The sequence below is a fragment of the Symphalangus syndactylus genome, chromosome 6 (genome assembly GCF_028878055.3).
Source record: "Symphalangus syndactylus isolate Jambi chromosome 6, NHGRI_mSymSyn1-v2.1_pri, whole genome shotgun sequence".
NCBI lineage: Eukaryota > Metazoa > Chordata > Mammalia > Primates > Hylobatidae > Symphalangus > Symphalangus syndactylus.
Window position 1 is genome coordinate 66,878,378 of NC_072428.2, and position 21,933 is coordinate 66,900,310.

At 39.3% G+C, this 21,933-nt stretch overlaps 1 protein-coding gene and 1 long non-coding RNA gene across 29 annotated transcripts in view; both read right to left on the minus strand.

Annotated features, from left to right (window-relative positions):
- Positions 1-21,723, minus strand: part of PICALM (phosphatidylinositol binding clathrin assembly protein) — a 102,538-nt gene extending 80,815 nt beyond the window's left edge. For all 28 annotated transcript variants that reach the window (XM_063641492.1, XM_063641498.1, XM_063641496.1 and 25 more), the window contains exon 1: positions 21,255-21,723. In XM_063641492.1, coding sequence (XP_063497562.1) covers positions 21,255-21,384 — 130 coding nt within the window. In that variant the 5' untranslated portion in view covers positions 21,385-21,723. The remainder of the gene's footprint in view (positions 1-21,254) is intronic.
- On the minus strand, positions 145-21,246 carry LOC134736904 (uncharacterized). The gene is made up of 2 exons (XR_010121378.1): positions 510-21,246; positions 145-283 (listed from the first exon to the last, which is right to left on the minus strand). It is a non-coding gene; the product is annotated as an uncharacterized lncRNA (long non-coding RNA).
- Positions 21,724-21,933: the final 210 nt, after the last annotated feature.

Sequence of the window (21,933 nt, forward strand, 5' to 3'; positions counted from 1 at the left end):
CCTCGTGATATGCCCGCCTCGGCCTCCCAAAGTGCTGGGATTACAAGCGTGAGCCACCGCGCCCAGCCCCTATGTCAATTTTTAATTTATCAGAAATACAAGACAATAAAAAGCTACTTAATGGAATAAAAACTCATCACTTAATATAAGAATTAAAAATTTTATTTAAACTGAATAAGAAAACAAAAGTATTACAGTGCTCCAACATGAAAAAATAACATATCCATGGTATAAATTACATTCTCTTCTTTGAAGATCTTAAGTTTCATAATGACAACCCCACCTATAGGAAAGAAAACATATTAAGTATCAAGTAATTTAAGAACAAATGCCAAAATTACACTTTTTTTGTATTACATGCTAAGAACTTACTAATAGTTCGTTAGCCAAGTTAAACATCATCAGGACTATCAAAAAAAAAAATCTAGTACTGGATCAGAAAAATACAGAAACCTCATTTCCTAAGCAAAATGAAAGTCAACTAACAATACATTGAGAATACTACTTACCTCCACCAATGCTGTGAACCCAAGCAGGGTCCAGGGTGGGGGCAGAAAAATTCTCCTTTCTTTCCAACAGGACAGGGAAAAAGAAACCAACAATTGAGAGGCTCTGCAAGTGCAGATCAGAGTACTACAAAGGAGAAAACATTTATAGTATAATATCTATAATTATTTATAGATAATTCTGGAGAGGTTAAAGGAATTGAGACTAAGTCTGGAGAAAAGCACGTTATTAGTTAGGAATGACCAACCGTCCTGGTTTTGCTGGAACAGTCAAGGTTCATACACCTGTTGTCCAGTGTCCCATTCGGATAGCACACCCTTTCACTCTTAAAAGTGACCCAAGTTTGGATGACATATTACACATCACCTTAGTTATAAGCACCCTAATAAAAGTTTACATGTAGCTAAGAAATTAATACACTACCAGTAGCAGCTATTCACAGTGCATTTGCATTTTCCTTTTTTGAGTGCTATATTCTGGTTCTTAGCCTCCTTAAAACACAAACATGCTTCTATTCTGCCTACTTTGCCCTCTAACCCCTCTACCCATGACCATTTTTAACAATAATCTCTGCTCCTGTTTTCTTCACCCTGGGAAACTCATCTAATTTCTTAACCTCAAAAAAATCTCTACGCAAATCATTCACAAATTTCTTCTCAGAAAAATCAATCTAAGGTCTTCTGGGGGAGTTAGAGACATTAGAATTTTTCACCTCTGTGTCCAAAAACATCTCACATTTAAAAAACAAGAACATGGTCTCGACTATAACCTAAATGTCCCATTTTTGTTTTAATCAATAACACTCATTCTTAACTTTGTTATATTCTCAGGAATCCTCTGTCTCTTTGTATCTTCCACAACATGTGACACAGCCTTACACATGTGTTCATATGACAGCATAAATATTTGTGGATTTGTAAGTGAAACAAAGGCTCATTTCTCCACTCATAAGATCCAGGAGAGAGAAGTAAGGGTAACAGGGAAAAAGCCTTCCCTGTAGGTAGGTTAAAGTTTTTCGTTAATAGCCAAACCCATGTCTAAATTAAGTAGGAATCCAGAAGATTTTTCATCTCTTCTCTTAAAAATTTTTAAATTCTGCCCAGTCACAGGGAATAATGGATTGCAGTTAAACTCTCTGCCAGAGTCTCCCTCACTCGGAAAACACAAGTTCCGTTCCATGTCTCCAGTGCACACAGAACAACGAGAATCTTTATATTCCACTTTCACAAAGTTTTGCAAACCTCAGTAAGAACAAACAGAAATCCCATTTATTCTAGTATTAACTGCATACTATAATATGCCAATAGTGTTTCATGAGTTAGAAATATACAATAGTGGACAAAGTTTCTATTATCATGGAGCTTATATACTAACGGGAGGAATGTAATCAGTAAACAAACGAACAAATATATGTCAGATGGTGGCAAGTGCTAAGAATTTCTTAGCTCTTCGAAGAGATGGAGCTATGTGTTTGCGGGAGGTTGCTAGGAAGAAGCCCCACATAAAATGACTTTTGACAATTATGGCAACAGTGGTAGTGTGTCACCAGTGGCCTGGATGGAGGCCTATGGAACTGACCATCATGATCAACTACCACCTTCCACATAGTAAGTGTGAAGGCCTCCCATTCATTCTATATCTCACATGTCTGCTCCACCCGTGCCAAACCAAAGACACATCAAACGGGATCGTCCCTTGGTAATTTTGCAAAGCCTCTGCTTTTAAGTATATAATACTAGAGACAGTGGAAATCTCATTTATTTATTCACATGCTTCACAATTAAAACAATATGATCACTTTAAGTTGAGTCAAAATTACACCAGCCATTTATTACACCTGATTAAGTGACATAACTGTGGTTAGTAAGCATGTGAAGACCCTGTAAGCCAGGGGTTCCCAACCCCCAGGCCGTGGACCATTACTGGCTCGTGACCTGTTAGGAACTGGGCCACACAGTGGCTGGTGAGCTAGCAAGCATTACTGCCTGAGCTCTGCCTCCTGTCAGATCAGCGGGGGCGTTAGATTCTCATAGAAGCGCGACCCCTATTGTGAACTGCACATGCAAGGGATCTAGGCTGTGCACTCCTTATGAGAATCTAATGCCTATGATCTGAGGTGGAACAGTTTCATCCCGAAACCATCCCTCCACACGCCCCCTGCCAGTCTGTGGAAAAACTGTATTCCATAAAACCACTCCTTGGTGCCAAAAAGGTTAGGGACCGTTGCTGTAAGCCACTGAGTAACAAGTGAAAGCCATTTCTGAAAAATCATTTTTCAAACTGCTGGAAACCAACTGCAGTAATGGCGGATATAGCACCAAATAATAACCTATCTACGTGGCTTTAAATTTTGAAATAATACTCCATAAGTGGAAAATATGAGCAATTTTAATACATTATTAATATATCACTATAAAATAAAGCCATTAATAAATCACTACAAAATAAAGCCAAAGTTATTTTTCCTAATAAGTTTAATCTTAAGCCTTTAAGTTTCTACAAGAAGGAAAAATCACCAGGATTATTCTACAAGAAGAAATAGTCACCAGGACAAAAAATATCTCTATGCAGTGAGCCAAGATAGCGCCACTGCACTCCAGCCTGGGTGACAGAGCGAGACTCCGTCTCAAAAAAAAAAAAAAAAAAAAAAATCTCTATCCTCATACACCTCATAACCATACAACTGTTCTTATAAGATTCCTAGAAGGGTACAGTGGTATGCACCTGTAGTCCCAGCCACTCAGGAGGTTGAGGTGGGTGGATCACTTCAGCCCAAGTGTTTGAGGCTGTAGTATGCAATGATGTCAACTGTGAATAGCCACTGAACTCCAGCCTAGGCAACATAGTGAGACCCTGTCTTGAAATTGAAGAAAAAAAAAAGACTCCATATAACTTTATACCACATTCACCTATTTCTCAGCATTAAAAAGTCTGACAATTTCACTTCCTGACAAATGTCTTTCTTAAAAGGAATTATAAAATTTTATATAGATCTATATTTAGATAATATCCTATTTATTTTCAAAACCACATTCTATCTATGAATGGATATATGAAGAGTCTCCTAAATTTCTTAAAGAGTGTATCTTTATCCTGGCTTGTGTGAGAAAGTAATATAAATTTTAAGTGGTCTAGACAAGTAGGAAGGGAAATTTAATCATCTTTCTCCCATCATTCTACAGTACCCATCTTTCACCAACTTTTTTTTTGCTATGATGCCAAACGATCTTCGAATAAACCTTCTACCCAACTACTACTTTTCAAGTTAATCTCTTCCTAAACTTGACAAACACTGGAGAATGTTAACTAGTTTTTACTTTCATTGCTATATTAGATACTCTCCAGAATGACTGGGATTGGCAGGTATCTTGTTTTTAGCTCTTTCTACAAGATATTTCATTAAAGTTAATTTCTCCCATTAAAACTCTTCTGGCTCACATTTATTTGATAGTCTGTCCTAAGAGCTATTAATTTTCAATCTCTGCTTCAAATACTGATAATGAAGATTTTAATTTGCCATCACTGAAGTTCTGCTCTAGACTCTCTGGCTTCCATGCATGGTCCCATCCATTTCCATGTGCTACAACTGTACTATAACAAGACTAAGCAACACATCAGAATGAGCAAAAAAATCTAGAATCAAATTCGAGATTCATGATTCACCACTGTGATTTCAGGCATGTTAATTAGTCACTCGGTTTCCATTTCAACATTTAAAAAATATGATTAATACTTAATTTTCACAACATCTTGGCTGAGTAAGGTGATATATTTAGGGTACTTTAAAAGTACCCTAAAGCTTTAAAAGCTTTAAAGCACCATTACAAATACTTTTATTTCTTTCTTACCATCATTTTGTATTGATGTTTTCCCTCATTTTAGGAGACAGTTCCTCTGTCACCTTTCCAATACAGTGTTATGAAAATACCTCAAACTCAATTACTGCTGCAAAACCTTCATTATCTAATGCCCAATTTCTTCATCAACTGGGAAGTGTTACCATAGATTCTTGCACTCAATCTTAAGAGTGGCAAAATCTTTATAATGCACATATGATTTCTTTCTTTCTTAATAAAGATAGGGTCTTGCTCTGTCACCCAGACTAGAGTAGCTGGGACTACAGGTACATGCCAGCACACTCAGCCAATTTTTAAATTTTCTGTAAATACAAGGTCTTACTATGTTGCCCAGGCTGGTCTCAAACTCCTGGCCTCAAGTGATCCTCCCACTTTGGCCTCCCAAAGTGTTGGGATTACAGGCATGAGCCACCGTGCTTGGCCAAGATTTCCTTATACATTACAAAATTCGTTCATATCCTTAGCCTTCCAATTTAACAACACCCTTGTGCCAAGGCAAGGAATGCTCTATTATAAGATCTCCATTGCAAAGATTTAAATACTTGTCTAAAGTAGCACAAACTAGTGGTTGTGTTGGAACTACATTTTTCAAACAGTAACCTTTCCACTAGCGGAATAAATGAAGACACACATACACGACACACACACACTCTACCCCCATTTCCATGTGGTCTGAGTGAGACTTGTTATCATTTTCTCTAATTACTCTAAACTGAACACATTGTCACCAATTCAGTGTTGTGTTTAGTTCTCACAAATCTAATTCCTAGTATACACAGTAGGCTACCTCTTGTCTGGTTTAGTATAATCCTCATTGGCATAATCATCTTCTTTGCGCACACAATGAACTAAAGTTGACAGACTATGAGGAAAGCGACACATTATTCAACTCAGGTTCACAAGTTGCAAAAGTTCTGGGCATTCCCCATCTCCAAATGACTCAAACTGCAAGCCTTAATTTATAAGCAAGTTTAAAGAAGCCAAGAATGTCAGAGAACAAACTAAATCAACTCACTAGATTTTAGGTGAACAGGTCTTATATGATGTTATATGAGAAGAACACAGAGCAATTTTCCAGTCATCTTTTGCCCTAGAGATGTAATTACTATCAATTCTAAGTAATAGCAGAAGGGGTAAACTATGTTAAAAGGGGCCTCAACAGTTGTAACATATTCTTGGTTAGTCATTAAGTTATGAAAATGTAACTCTGAAGAAGAAAGTCAAAGAAAAATCAATTCTAGATTACATCTATAAGCCCAAGGACAGGAAGCAACTTATATTAATAAGTTTCTCTCTTAAAAGGTTTCCGGCTGGGTGCAGTGGCTCACGCTTGTAGTAACAGCACTTTGGGAGGCTGAGGCGGGCAGATCACCTGAGGTCAGGAGTTCGAGACAAGCCTGGCCAACATGATGAAACCTCGTCTCTACTAAAAATATAAAAAATTAGCCGGGCATGGTGGCGGGCACCTGTAATCCCAGCTACTTGGGAGGCTGAGGCAGGAGAATCTCTTGAACTCAGGAGGTGGAGGTTGCAGTGAGCCAAGATCCCACCACTGCACTCCAACCTGGGCAACAAGGCCAAAACTCCGTCTCAAAAAAAAAAAAAGGTTTCCAATCTCCTGATGGGAAGAAATGGTTCTCTCCTTGCACTGCACCTTCATGCAGTCAAGGAGTATCTTAGTATCCCAAGCTGCTCTATAAATAGCTTTCTAACTTAGCTGTCAGTTGCAATTCTACAGCTAATTTTTAAGTTAGTACCTATGGCTGTTTTTCATTACCACTCAGCTATGTCAGGCAGTGTTTCTAGGATAGGCTACTACAGAAACCACTTGAAGACAGTGCCTTGATCCACTCTAGGTCACCAAGTCAAAACAATATTTTGCAAGAATACGATGAACAAAAATAAATGAGGGTTTATAAGTCTATAAAGTCTAAGACTTTATATTAAATTGATAGCCAACACAAATTCCAAACCTGATAACAAATACACAAATACATAGTTCTGTGAAAAAAATTACTAAAGCTAATGTTAAGAAAAGAAAAATAGGCCGGGTGCAGTGGCTCACACCTGTAATCCCAGCACTTTGGGAGGCTGAGGCGGGCAGATCACAACATCAGGAGGTTGAGACCATCCTGGCCAACATGGTGAAATCCCAGCTCTACTAAAAATACAAAAATTAGCCGGGCGTGGTGGCGCATGCCTGTAATCTCAGCTACTTGGGAGGCTGAGGCAGGAGAATCGCTTGAACCTGGGAGGCAGAGGTTGCGGTGAGCCGAGATAGCACGATTGCACTTCAGCCTGGGGAGTAAGAGCGAAACTCCGTCTCAAAAAAAGAAAGAAAAGAAAAGAAAAGAAAAATTACCGCCTGCTAAACTGTAACTTTTCAGCCATTAAACAGCTGGTTTTACTTCAAAAAGGAAATATACAAATGGGAATAAGGATAATGTGGGTATATCTTCCAATTCTGAAGATGGGAGGCAAAGTGACCACATAAAGAACAAATCAGCCGGGTGCGGTGGCTCACACCTGTAATCCCAGCACTTTGGAAGACCAAGGCGGGTGGATCACATGAGGCTAGGAGTTCCAGACCAGCCTGACCAATATGGCAAAATACAAAATTATTTTGTATAAATAATTTTTATACAAAATATCAACTCTACTAAAAATACAAAAATTAGCCAGGCATGATGGGTGCACACCTATAATTCCAACTACTCGAGAGGCTGAGGCATGAGAATCACTGGAACCCAGCGCAGTGAGCTGAGACTGTGCCACTGCACTGCAGCCTGGGTGACAAAGCAAGACTGTCACAAAAAAAACAAAAACAAAAAAAAACCCACAAATAGAACTTTACTCCAGTTCCATACCAAAAGATCAAATGCAACTATCCTGTTAACTTATTTTCTCTTTGATATTCAGTTTTAATACACAAATTCATTGCAGAGCAACCCACTCCATTTTGTATGTATCAATAAATCTTCACACTGATCTTATATCTCAAAACCAGACAAATTCCCACATGACAGCTCACCTGAAATAAAGCCAGTAACTGTTAATTAGTGAAATTCATTTTCTTTTCTTTTCCATTTTTTCTTTTTTTTTTCCCTGAGACAGAGTCTCACTCTGTCACCCAGGCTGGAGTGCAGTGGCGCAATCTCGGGGTTTCATCATATTGGCCAGGCTGGTCTCGAACTCCTGACCTCAGGTGATCCACCTGCCTTGGCCTCCCAAAGTGCAGGGGTTACAGGCATGAGCCACCATGCCTGGCCTCTTTTCTACTCATCTAAGAGAACTGCTGCCTTCCAAAATTCTGCCCCTCCCTTTCCAAAGATGCAATCTGAAGGTAGATGAACTTAGAGAAGTTAAAAAAAAAAGTACCAACAATTAAAACTAGTTTGCTAGGTAAAACTACATATTGGACACAATTAAAGATAATTCTAAACTACATCAGGCCAGGTGAGGTGGCTCACGCCTGTAATCCCAGCACTTTAGGAGGTCGACGTGGGTGGATCACCTGAGGTCAGGAGTTCAAGACCAGCCTGGCCAACATGGCAAAACTCCATCTCTACTAAAAACAAAATACAAAAATTAGCCAGGCATAGTGATGAGAGCCTATAATCCCAGCTACTCAGGAGGCTGAGGCAGGATAACTGCTCGAACCCAGGAGTGGGCAGAGATCGCGCCACTGCACTCCAGCCTGGGCGACAGAGCAAGACTCTGTCTCAAAAAAAAAAAAAAAAAAAAAAAAAAGAACTATATTAGTAAGTTGCTTAATTTCAAGTCACAAAAAGCAAAAAAGAAAAAAAAAAAAAGCCAAAAAGAAAGGTCACCCTTTTTTGACAAATAACTCAAAACTAGATGTACATGTACTGCAAGTAAAAGCAAACTTTTCTGGCTCTTAATGGTTGTCACTGGTACACAAAAGGTTATAAGCCAAAAATGTGCAAGCAATTATAGCCACAAAAACTGATGCAGCCTTGACCTATTACAGAGTTCTAATATTAAACAGATACATGCAATTCCCCATTCTACAATACATATACACAGCATTCATATAATTTAAGAAACACAGTCCTTCCATCATGCAAATTAAATTAAGGATCCTGGCAACAATAATAATGTTTACATTTCTGTGTTTCTGAATAATTAAAATTAAGAGATAAAGGTGAAGCAATTATCCATCAATTCCTCACTTAATAATTTTAAGATGATGTCACTGTGGTAGAACATAAACGGTGATGGATTAGTGATGCTCCTTATACACCCTCAGCTGATCCCTGTAATCTGAACAACAGTCAACACATACAAGACAATTTTTAATAAAGGTAGAAAGAAACTCCCTTTTTTTTTTTTTGGCATCCAAGATACACACTGGAAAAAAATTAGTTTATTGTTATTACTATTATTTTTTACGTGATAGCGGTCTTGCTACGTTGTACAAGGTGGCCTCAAACTACTGGCCTCAAGAAATACTGCCACCTCAGCCACCTGAGTAGCTGGGACTACAAGGATGCACCAACACACCCAGCTGAAAATTCACATTTTTGTTGCCCATTTCCTCCTAAAACAAGAATCACATAAGACAATGCCACCTATTCCTACCAATGATAATAAGACATGCAAATTCAAACTGTTTTTCAAATAATGATACACTAGTAGATGGGACAGAATACTCTGGTGGAGAATGAAGCAAAGGCTCAGAGAGAAACTGTTCCTGGTATTCGTTTCCAAAGGACCAAGCCTATAACAAAAAAAGCTAAAGGAGCACAATTATAGCATCACAGAATAACAGAGCAAAAAGGCAATTTAGAAAACAAACTATTTTAGTAACAGATTTTTTTGAGGTCATATGGAGCTAGGGTCAGTACCCTACATTCCAGTTAGAGCTTACTCCTCTTGAAGTATATGGAAAATTTATCTTAAGATAAAGTGGTGGCTCACTCCTATAATCCCAGCACTTTGGGAGATGGAGGTGGGCAGATCACTTGAAGTCAGGAGTTCCTGAACAGTCTGGCCAGCATGGTGAAACCCCATCTCTACTAAAAATAGCCGGGCATGGTAGCGTGCACTCACAGTCCCAGCTACTTGGGAGGCTGAAGCAGGAGAATCACTTGAACCTGGGAGGCAGAGGTTGCAGTGAGCTGACACTGCAACACTGCACTCCAGCCTGCGTAACAGAGTGAGACTCCACCTCAAAAAGAAAAAAAAAAAAGTATAGAAAGTTGACATCTCAAAATGTAATCTTACATATTTACATAAATTATATTTCTCAAAGAAAAGCTCTCTCCTATCTATATCTCATTCTATATAAGTTTTCTGTGAGCTAAGAAGCTCCCCTTCAGATTGCCTGACCTCTAGTCAAGGTTCTTCATCGCCATCTAAATGTTAGATTTATTCTCTATGTCTTCTTACTAATAGTGTTTTAGTTTAAGCCTCTGGAAAATAGAGCCGATAAGACTATCTGATGAATAGGTTTGTATAAACATTGTGTTAATAACACATGTCAATTGCCCAAGACATAGAAAGGTTTCCTTAAAGGTTAGCTATTCTCCCCATTTTGTATGTCCTAACTAAACCAACTGATATGGTTTGGCTCTGTGTCCCCACCCAAATCTCACCTTGAGTTGTAGCAATCCCCACGTGAAGGACAGGACCAGGTGGAGATAACTGAATCATAGCGACAGTTTCTCCCATGCTGTTCTCATGATAGTGAGTGAGTTCTCATGAGATCTGATGGTTTTATAAGGGGCACTTCTCTCTCCTGCCATCATGTGAAAAAGGACATGTTTGCTTCCCTTTCTGCCATAATTGTAAGTTTCCTGAGGCCTCCCTGGGGCATGCAGAACTGTGAGTCAATTAAACCTCTTTTCTTTATAAATTACCCAGTCTTGGGTGTTTCTTCATAGCAGCATGAGAATGGACTAATACACCAATTTTTATCAGACTTTGTGAATCCCTGAAGACTGAAAGGTTTCTTTTATAAAATTTCTTCCTTCAGATCAAAGTTAGGTTTACATTATTTCTGTTAAGAAGACTTCTTCAATGATTTGAGCACCCTTGGATTTTCTTATCTGTGGGAGGTCCTGGAACCAATCCCCTATAGATACTGAAGGACAACAGCATACATTTATCACCTCACCTCAAAATCTCTTTGTCTTAGCTTTGGAATTAGTTAATGCTAATGTTTCAAATTATTCAATACAGTGAATGAGTCGGATTTCTGCAAGCAATTGTTTGAAGTATATCAAAAAGATTTGCCAATCCTCTGCAGTGTGAATACCACCCGCTATTTACTTTTTGCGATATACTTAAATTACATTAAAATTTTTGCATATAAGATGTATTTAAAATATGGCACGCATTTCTATTTCTTAAACATCCACAAGATAACTATTACCAGCACATAAAATTTTAAGTGCACACACACACCCCCTCAAAGATGACCCTTGATCTCAGAGCTTATAGTCACGTGGGACCTATAATCAGAACATGTATATTAAAATATGACAACTGAGTATATTCTGCGAAGTCACTTACAGAGTATATCTGCAATCTTTAGTGAGGAAAGAAGTTTTGGAAAGCATGCCCAACTTCCTCAACCACTACTTGGAAGAACTGCCCCTTGATTAAGACTTGGGTCCCTAGGATGCTTTCAAGTAATAAGTTTATGGCTATAAATACCAGCACCATTCCCCTAATCACTGCTAAAAATTCCATGTATTCAGATGAAACTTTCAGCAATTCCCACTGGCCCCTGGAATCAACTTACTGATTAAGTAATCTAGATTAAGTGATCCTATTTTTACCACCATCACTACCACCACCCTAACCTTTGCCTAATATCTCATACAGCTGCCTTCTAAAACAGACACTTCTTTTCTTTTACATTTTGATATCATCTGTTAAGTGTGCTTTATCCCTTCTTATATCAAAAATGAGTCTACTGTACAGTTACACTCTAGGAGGCACCTTTCATACAAAAAGGTGTGATAGGCACCTTCTAGAGTTGTGCAAGGAAGCGGCTCTGATAAACTCTTCAGATCTATTTCTGGTCCTCTGTTTAATTCTTAAAAATTACATTCCTAATTTCAAGAAAATGTCCTCAAAAATGTGCATTTTAATATAGTGTTCAACTGGAGCAGCTACAAAAATTTTGAAGTAACAGTGTTTTGGAAGACATTACCTTGTATCTAAACAAAACTAAATAAACCTCTTAATGCCCCATGAGTTCCATGAAACAGTAATTTGTTATGTTTTTATGAATGTTACTGACTCTATATATAAATTTGTAACCAGGCAATTTCCATAGTCACCATAAAAGAATCCTTAAATGTCTACTGGCATAGATTTTTATGTCCATAAATTGTTCATGGAATAGTCTGAGCTATGAAGGGAGGTTAGGTATAATCATTCAATATTTACTAAGCACCCATGGGGGGTTGTTGACTAGGTACTTGGAGAAGAGATAGAGAACAATACAGAAAACAATTCCTATTCTACGGACGAAATGTGCATAAACCCAAAATACATAAAAGCAAGATAGCCACTACAGTTTAACAATATTTGAAACTTTATAAATGGTGAGAATAATGCTGGACTGACAGGACCGGGGGAGTTATTGAGTGATGTTTTTATGAAAGCAGTTACTTTAAATGTGAATATTAATGGGAGCAAGGTAAAGAAAGTTTAAAAGAGGCCGAGCATGGTGGCTCACACTTATAATCCCAGCACTTTGGGAGGCCAAGGCCAGAAGTTCGAGACCAGCCTAGGCAAGAGATCTTTTTCTCTTTAGCAGGGCATGGTGGCACACACCTGTAGTCCTACCTACTCAGGAGGCTGAGGCAAGAGAATCCCTTGAGCCCAAGAGTTCAGAGTTACAGTAAGCCATGATCATGACGCTACACTCCAGCTTGGGTGACAGAGCAAGACCCTGTCTTTAGTCCAAGGAATCATATGTGCAAAGGCTAACGGTTTGGTAGTCAAGAACTTTTGGCACAATTGATACCTAACCTGCCTAGCTTTCACAAAAAAGGATAGTTTTGACATAAAAAAAAAAAAAAAAAAAAAAAAAAAACAGAGAGAAAGGACAAATAATCAAGAGTTCCAATTAATAACTAATTTTTATGGCCTTTGGGAAAAAAATTTAAATATTATTGTTAAGACTTTTTTGCCCCAGCAGTTTCCTTTCCAAGTCACACTGAACACTCCCTCCAACCTACTTATGGACATAAAGTGGACATAGGGATTATGGTATCACATCTCTTGCTTGAAATCCTCCAAAAGTTGGGGCACTGTTACCTACAAAATCAAATCCAAAGTTACTCTGAGAATTCAAAGGATCCCTTAAATCTAGTTCCTCTTTGAGTACTCTTTTGTCCCTTCTAATACACACTCATCCCTAAAGGTGCATTTTTTTAGTCTCAGAACCTTTACACTTTTAAAACTGAGGACCCAAGAGCTTTCATGTGGGGGTTCTCTATCAATATTTACTGCTAGAAACTGAAACTGAGAAATTTATCAACATTAATTCATTTGAAAAATAACAGTATTTTCAAAAAAGAACCCCACAATTTAGAAGAGTGGCACTGTTTCACATTTTTGCAAAACTCTATTTTGTGGCTTAATAGGAAATAGCTGAATTATCATTATCTGCTACTACATTCAATCTGCTGCAATATCACACATCACATAGCCTCTGGAAAACTCCACTGTACAGTGGTGAAAGAATAAAAATAGAAAAGGCAAATAATGTCTTAGTATATGAAAATAGTTTTGAACTCATAAACCTGCTGAAATGGTCTTGAGGACCCCCAGAAGTCCCCAGACCACACCTTAAGAACCACTGCCAGCAAAGGAGAAAGGCAACACAATGCAGCAAAGATAATCTTTTCAACAAACAGTACTGCACAACTAGATATCCACAGGCAAAAAAAATGAATCTGGAGACAGACATTACACTCATAAAAATTAACTCAAAATGGATCACAGACCTAAATGTAAAATGCAAAATTATAAAGCTCCCAGATGGTGACACAGAAGACAATCTAGATGACCTTGAGTTTGTTGATGACTTTTTAAATACAATGATGAAGGCATGACCCATGAAAGAAAGAACTGCTAAACTGGACTTCATTAAGATTAAAATTTTCTGCTCTGTGAAAGGCATTGTCAAGAGAATGAAAAAGACAAGGCACAGACTAGGAGAAAATATTTGCAAAAGATACATTTGATAGCTGGGCTCGGTGGCTCATGCCTGTAATCCCAACACTTTGGGAGGCTGAAGCAGGTGGAGCACCTGAGATGAGGAGTTCAAGACCAGCCTGGCTAATATGGTCAAACCCCATCTCTACTAAAAATACAAAAATTAGCCAGGCATGATGGTAGACACCTGTAATCCCAGCTACTTGGGAGGCTGAGGCAGAGGAATTGCTTGAGCCCCTGGGAGACAGAGCTTACAGTCAAATGAGATGGCCCCACTGCACTCCAGCCCGGGAGACAGAGCAAGACTCCATCTCAAAAAAAAGATACATTTGATAAAGGACTGTTATTCAAAATATACAACTCTCGAAACTCAACAATAAGAAAACAAAGAACCTGACTTTAAGAACAGGACAATGACCTTAACGGACACCTCACTAAACAAGATATAAAGATGGCGAGTATGCATATGAAAAGATGTCACATAATCAGGAAAACGCAAATTAAAACAATACCACTACACACCTATTAGAATGGCCAAAACCCATAACAGTGACAATATCAAATGCTGGTGAGAATGCGAACAGAAACTCCCATTCATTACTGGTGGGAATATAAAATGGTACCATCACTTTGAAAGACAGTTTGGAGGTTTCTTGCAAAACTAAAGGTACTCTTACCATATGATCCAGCAACTGTGTTCCTTGCTATTTACCCAAACGAACTGAAAACTTATGTCCACACAAAAGACACACACACAGATGTTTGATGTTTATAGCAGCTTTATTCACGATTGCCAAAACTAGGGAGCAACCAAGATGTCCTTCAATAAGTAAATGGACAAATAAACCCTGGTATATCCAGATAATAGAATAGTCAAGTGCAAAAGAAAAAAAAGCTGTCAAACCATGAAAAGCCATTGAGGAAATCATAAATGCATATTAGTACGTGAAAAAAAGAAAATCTGAAAAGGCTATAGACTGTATGATTCCAACTATGACATTCGTGAAAAGGCAAAACTATGGAGACAGTTAACAAAAAATAGTGGTTGCCAGTGGTTGGGGAAGACAAGGGATGGCTAGGGAGAGCACAGAGTATTTCAGGGCAGATAAACATTGTACCGCTACAACAGTGGATATATGCCATACAATTGGCCAAACCCATAGAACATACAAACAGCAAGAGTAAACCTTGGCTGGGCGAAGTGGCTCACGCCTGTAATCCCAACACTTTGGGAGGCCGAGGTGGGTGGATCACCTGAGGTCAGGAGCTCGAGACCAGCCTGGCCAACATGGTGAAGCCCCATCTCTATCAAAAATACAAAAATTTAGCTGGGCGTGGTGGTGGGCACCTGTAATCCCAGGTATTTGAGAGGCTGAGGCAGGAGAATCCCTTGAACCCAGGAGGCGAAGGGTGCAGTGAGCTGAGATTGCACCACTGCACTCCAGCCTGGGCAACAAGAGCGAAACTCTGTCTCAAAAAAAAAAAAACCCCTAATGTAAACTATGGACTTTGGGTGGTAAAGATGTGTGAATGTAGGTCCATCAATTTTAACAAATGTACCACTTTCGTGGGGGATATAATATATCTTGGTAATAATATAACCTGAGAAATCCTATATTATTACCAAGATATAATATATCTTGGTAATAATATAACTTGAGAAATCCTTAATTTTCTGATAATCTGACAAATCAAAACTCTAAAAATAATTTTTAATACAAAGGCTTAGGTTCATCAAGAACCTAAGAGTTTAAAGAACTATCTAACTGCCCAAAATGATTCATATACACAGTGAACATACAAAATTCTAAAAGGTCAAGTCCAAAATTTTGAGTCTCTAGAGAAACATATAAAGCAGTTTAACTGGGAACATACTAAGACAGAACACAAAGTAACGGAAATGCCACTTTAGCTACCAAAAGAACACGAAGAGCAAATACTAAGCCTTTACTTTGAAAGTCTAAGGCTACTTCTTCCTGGTAGGGCTCTAACCTCTTGCCAAGGAGCCTGTAAGTTTATTTTTCTTACTTCTTTATTTTAAGTGAGAAATCATGAAATTAAGCATTTTAGAGCTGAAGAAAACAAAGGAGAAACAACTATGTCTACCGTGAACTTTCACATTAACTATTCTAAATGATTATCATGGCCAAATAAATTTATTTGAATGAAAGCAATTCTGATTATTAAAATTGATTATTTTTAAACAATCAGTGTTTTTTAAACATCAAAGTAAATATTTCATATAAATGTCTCACAAAGCATATGAAAGAAAAATGTCAATCATTTCTTATAAAGTGTTTCACTTCTCACCTGCCATAGTAACTTTAAATTCAAAGACACCTTTAAAAATTATCCAGATACATAAAATATTCATTAAACATAAAAGGTATAGATGCCCAAAGTCTAATACTATTTCTTAACATAGCAAATAAATCCATCAGCGAACAATAATTATGAAAGTATTTCAGAATTCATTTGCTAATTATGAATAAGCGGCTACAAAAAATAGGTGAATATTAAGTTCTCTTTAGAGTTCCTCTTTTAAAATACATACTGTTCAGAAACTTAACTGGACATATCTGGGAGGAAAAAGGATACATTTGTGAATTTTATTATATACCTCAGGCATTCTGTTCTGCCACGGTGACAGAAAAAATAAAAATAAATAAAATGTCTCAGGCATTTGACATGTGTAACCAAATCTTACTCATTACTACCACTTTGATAACTCTATTTCTATTTTCTGTATTGCAAAACTACTAAAAGACTACTAAGGATAATGAAAAATGAAAATATAAATCATATGACTAATTCTTATAGGAAAGAATAGGAAGCCCAGACATTAATTACAAAATAACTGTTTTTTTAAAACAAGATCCTTTCGAAAAAAAAAAAAGTCCCAGTTACCTTACTTTTAAATAAAAGATATCCTGGGACAGATCTTCTACTTTATTTCTTCCTTACATGCATCTTCTTAGAAATCACATCCTAGTTGTTACCAGATCCTTCCTGACAATACGCAAACTAAGCACCCATAAGATATTATTAACTGAGACATCAGAAACCATTTGTGCTTTAAAAGGGAATTAATTCAGGTACAGTCTGGTATGTTATACACATTTTTAATGTAGTTACACAAACCACTAGCCCAAATACAAATTCCACCTTCTACATATGCAAAATATTCAAATCTTACTTTTTAAAAACTTATTTCCAATTTCTAGATCCAGATCACAACACACAAATAACCATGCTGTATCTACCAGAGATATGTTGATAATGGATGCTTAGTAAGAACTTGATCTTGATTTTGTTTTAGAAAAGATAAGGCAGTGGTTGAAATGAAATGTCCCTGTAAATTAACTGGGGAAAATATGAATTAAAAAACAGAGACATACAGGATATGGTGACTCACACCTATAATCCCGGCACTTTAGGAGCCTCAGCTAGTAGAGAGGATCCTTGAGCCCAGGAGTTTGAGACCTGGCTAAGCAACACAAGGAGACCCCGTCTGTACAAAAATTAAAAATTAGCTGTGCATGGTAGCAGATGCCTGTGGTCCCAGCTACTCAGGAAGATTGTCTGAACCTGGGAAGTCAAGGCTGCAGTGAGATGTGATTCCACCACTGCACTCCAGCCTGGGCAACAGAGTAAGACCCACCTCATTTTAAAAAAAAAGGAGACATTAAAAAAAAGGTGACATTACAGCCATTAGTAAAAATATTACATTTCAGTGAAATATGTCAAAATATAAATGTCCAAGGATAGTAAATTAAATAAGAATAAAGAAAATTAAGAATTCATATCAAAAAATAGGATAAGGGCCAGGCATGCTGGCTCACACCTGTAATCCCAGCACTCTGGGAGGCTGAGGCAGGAGGATTACTTGAGCCCAGGAGTTCAAGACCAGCCTGGGCCACATAGGGAGACCCCCATCTCTCCAAAAATAAAAAGTTTCTTTAATTAACCAGGCGTGGTGGCACATGCCTATAGTCCCAGCTACTTGGGAGACTGAGGTGGGAGGATTTCTTGAGCCTGAGGAGGATAAGGCTGCAGTGAGCCATGATCCTGCCACTGCACACCAGTGACAGAGCAAGACCCTGTATCAAAAAAAAAGGGGGGGGGGTTAAGACTAAAGATCGTAAGATCAGATAAAAATGATTTTTATATTAAGAAGTTATAAATTACAAATCGTGGGCCAGGCACGGTGGCTCACATCTGTAATCCCAGCCCTTTGGGAGGCTGAGGTGGGCGGATCATGAGGTCAAGAGATCCAGACCATCCTGGCCAACATGGTGAAACCCCGTCTCTACTAAAAATACAAAAACTAGCTGGGTGTGGTGGCGTGCGCCTGTAGTCCCAGCTACTCAAGAGGCTGAGGCAGAATCTCTTGAACCTGGGAGGCAGAGGTTGCAGTGAGCCAAGATCGCACCACTGCACTCCAGCCTGGCGACAGAGCAAGACTCCGTCTCAAAAAAAAAAAAAAAAAAAAATTTGTTTTTTCTATCTTGCAATAATTATGGTTCTTTTAAGCATTCTATACTACTAAATGGAATTAGAAGCTACTTTCTATGTATATGAATTGCCCCCACCTCCAGCTGTGAGACAGGATTAAATGAGATGATGAGAAAGTGCCTGGAAAACTGAAGTCCTTCAAATATAAGGGCTGCTATTCCTCTACCTTGATTATGGCTACTAAAGGCCTAAAATTAAATGGAAATCGTGTTTATTTTTACAAACATATTTCAAGTTTGACAACTCTTTCACACTAGGGATGCTACTCAACACTATTATCCACTAACACCTACAGTATAAGCAAAGCAAAAAGATCTTTCTTCAGTAAGTATATAATGTAGTATGAATTAAGCCATAATTCATGGATTATTAATAATCACTTCCTAATATGGAAAGATCTTGGCGAGAAACTGCACAGAAACCACCTCCACACTCTAAGGGCTTATAGGAAAAACAACAATCCTAAGCATATTTTTTGTTAAATGCTGCCATTTTAAAATGAAAGCATTTTCATTAGATTCATGTAAATAAGCATCAGTTGCTAGAGGCATTAAAAGGTGCACATAAACTAAGCTTTCACTATAAAGAAAAATTCCTAAAAGACAAAAAATTACTTGAAATGACAGGTTTCTGTATTAAAGCCTAAAGTTCATGATGTCAACACCATGAACTGTCTGTAGAAGACTTCTTAATTTTCTCAAAGCATGTTAGTGTGTGCAAGGAAGGTATTTGTTTAGTAAACCACTGACTGGTCAGACTTTACCTAAGATAAAGGTATTTTATTAGTGAGAACTGATTACAGGACATTTTAATCAACAATGTACGGAAGATAGTATCCCTGTATTTTAAAACCTCATTGAAAAGAAACAGAAGCCCATTAACTACACATATATTTTTAAATCAAATACTACCAGGTATATTCAAGTTCCAAAAAGGTGGGAACGTGTAAAAACAGAAGTAGTAGAGAAAAAGAACGACAAATGCAAGATTATCCTCCAAACCTAATCCCAGTTAGCATCTGCAGTAATGGCTATAACAAGAGAAATAGCTAATAACATTTATGAAACCACATGCAAATAGCACTCTTCTAACCCTACCTATTTTCTCCTCTTTTTGGCAATGCTTTAAAAGAACCACTGCTACATTTGAAATAAGACACAAACCTTTATAAAAAAAAAAAAACTTTTAAAAGCCTTATTGATTCTTATTTTGAATGAGGAAAGAGGAAAACAGTTCACACAGTCACAGTAGTTTCTTCATACTCCCATACCAAAAAAAAAAAAAAAAAAAAAAACCCGAAAACAACTAACAAAAGAATTAACACAGTGTCAGGGCAAACTGTAAGATTTGGTAGGGCAAACCAAGTAGTCATTTGAAGAGCCGTAAATAGTAGAAACGTCTACTACACGTATCAGATAATCAAAAAATCACATATGGCTTTACGATGCATTTTAAAAAGTTTTCTGTTCATAAGAGTGTCACCATTTAAATATATTCTCCATTCTCTAAGACAAGCAAGGACTGAGAGTTTAAAAGCAGCCTGCATGCATATCTGAAAGAACCAAGCACTAATGCTTTTTATTTAAAACTTTTTTCCACAGTGGGGGAACAATCACAAAGAATAATAGCCTTCTGTGTAGCAAAAACTTGTTCTAACAGCATTCAAGAGCACAGTAACTTGGAAGAATTTACATTTCGTACATTTTTTTTAAAGTGCAAACTTTACGGCCAAAGTCCAAGTGAGAAATCAAAACAGGCTTCCAGACAGTGAATTATCTTTCAGGGCATGCTCACTCTTGCTTCAAACAGTAAAGCAAAGTAACTTTCATGTATGATGAAAGTCAGTCAGACTAATGTGTCCAGTCATTTAAAAGGGAACTCACTTATCGTGACTATTTCCCTATTTTTCCCTGAAAAGTTTCAGGTCTAAGCTCCATTGGCTTGAGTGATCCAATGAGCTTTGTACCCTGGGGTAAAAGAGCGCAAAGAAAAAGGATGATATTACAGGTGACTTCCAGGTTAGAAAAAAGTTACGAGGAGTTAGCTCTACTAATTGTATCTACGTTAGCGAATGGGCGAATACTATGTCGTGTAAGAGAAGTTAGTTCCTCAAAAGGTAACTGGCATAATTAAAACGTATCCAAACTCAAGCATCATCAAACATCATTTTGCCAATGTTTTTTAAGGGATGTATGTTATTTGTAAGTAAATTTATTAATCCATTTGGAATTCCAACAGTCTACGCTTAACACTCAAGCTTCTGAATTCAAGCTGCCCGAGTTAACAGTTCCGGGAACTGATAAGAGTATCAGCAAAAAGCCTTTTTCCATATCCCCATTTGAAAAGCTGGGGGGCAGAGCTGACAGTCACAAACTCACCCCAGTCAAAAGTATGGACAACACAATGATTAAATTCCACCAGAGGCAAATAAAAATCCCAACTTTCCAGAAAGCTTTCCCTACACCAAATTGAATCCTTTTACATTCACTCCCACAAAGAAGGTAATCTGAAATAAAAGTCGGGTAACTGGGTATGGTATTTAAAATAAAATGAGTCGAAGAAACTACACTGAAGCTACTAGAGAGGCGATGATTGAGGTAACCCAAACGGGGAGGGAAGGTGGAACAGAAAGCCAGGAAGGGATGGGGGAAGCAGCTAGTGGAGCAAAGGAAGTGGGGGATCACTTCAAGGGAGGCAGCCCTGAGGGATAACAGGGATCTGGGTGCAAGGAACCAGGCGTTTACTGAAACCCGAAGGAGGCTGATGAAGAAACAATGGGGATGGGAGACGCTCAGGCGAGGGCGACGAGGCGGCACCGGACGGGTGGGAAGGAAGAGCAGAAGGCTGCAGTGGAGACGGGTAGGGGGTGAGAAGCCAGGTGGGGAAGCAAGTTGGTTGGGTATGATGGGGTGTGGTAGCGCACCGGGCAGGGAGGCGAGGGTCCCCTAGGAATAGGGAGGGGAGTGGCTTGTCAGATTTTGAGACGGGGAACGGAGGCCGTGAAGGCAGGTGTGATGGAAGCAAAAGAACACAGCTCAACGGGCACAGGACCCACCGTGCCAGAGAAGACGCAGGGAGGGAAGAGGCAGCAGGAGGAGGAAAGAAAAGAGAGAAAGAGAAGAACGCGGGTCGCGCGGGCGCCCGGAAGCGGGGGCCGCGGTCGGCTTCACTCACAGTCCAGGTGCTTTTTCTTGGGCCCCATGATCTCGTGGGTCGTGGCCTTGCATACTGTCTTGGATACGGCAGAGCCGGTGACACTGTGCTGGGCGGCAGTGATTCGGTCCGTCAGGCTCTGGCCGGACATCTCTGCAGCTCCTCCACCACCCCACCCGCTCAGCAGCCGGCGGGGACTGGGACCCCCAAGAGCCGGAGGGTCCCCACCCCCCACCGCACCCCCTACCCCCACCGGCTCCTTCCCCGCCTGCCGGCCTGGGGCGCGGTTCGGGGCCGCGCGCTGCCACCCAGTCCAGAGAGAACCGGCTCGTGTCACCCGCGGAGTCGGACAAGATGTCGGGCACTCCCTTGCCCCCGCCTCAGTTCAGCCCACCCCTTCCCTGGTCAGCTGGAGCTGAGCAGGGTAAGAGGGACAGGCAGCTGCACGAAAATGGCGGCGCCAGGCTCCTCCTCGGAGCTTTCCGGGCTGCCCCCGGGTCACGTGACTCGGACACCGCCCCTCCTCCCTTCTCCCGCCCCTTTCCCCTTCCCTTTCCTCTTCGACGCCCGCCCTCCCTCGCTCAGCGAAGGAAGAGCTGGGCGGCGCCCGCGCGTTACGTGATGGAACCCGCCAGGCGGGCGCAACAGGAGGCCCGCCCGAGGGGAGTGCACAGCCGGCGCGTCACGTGACTCTCCCTGC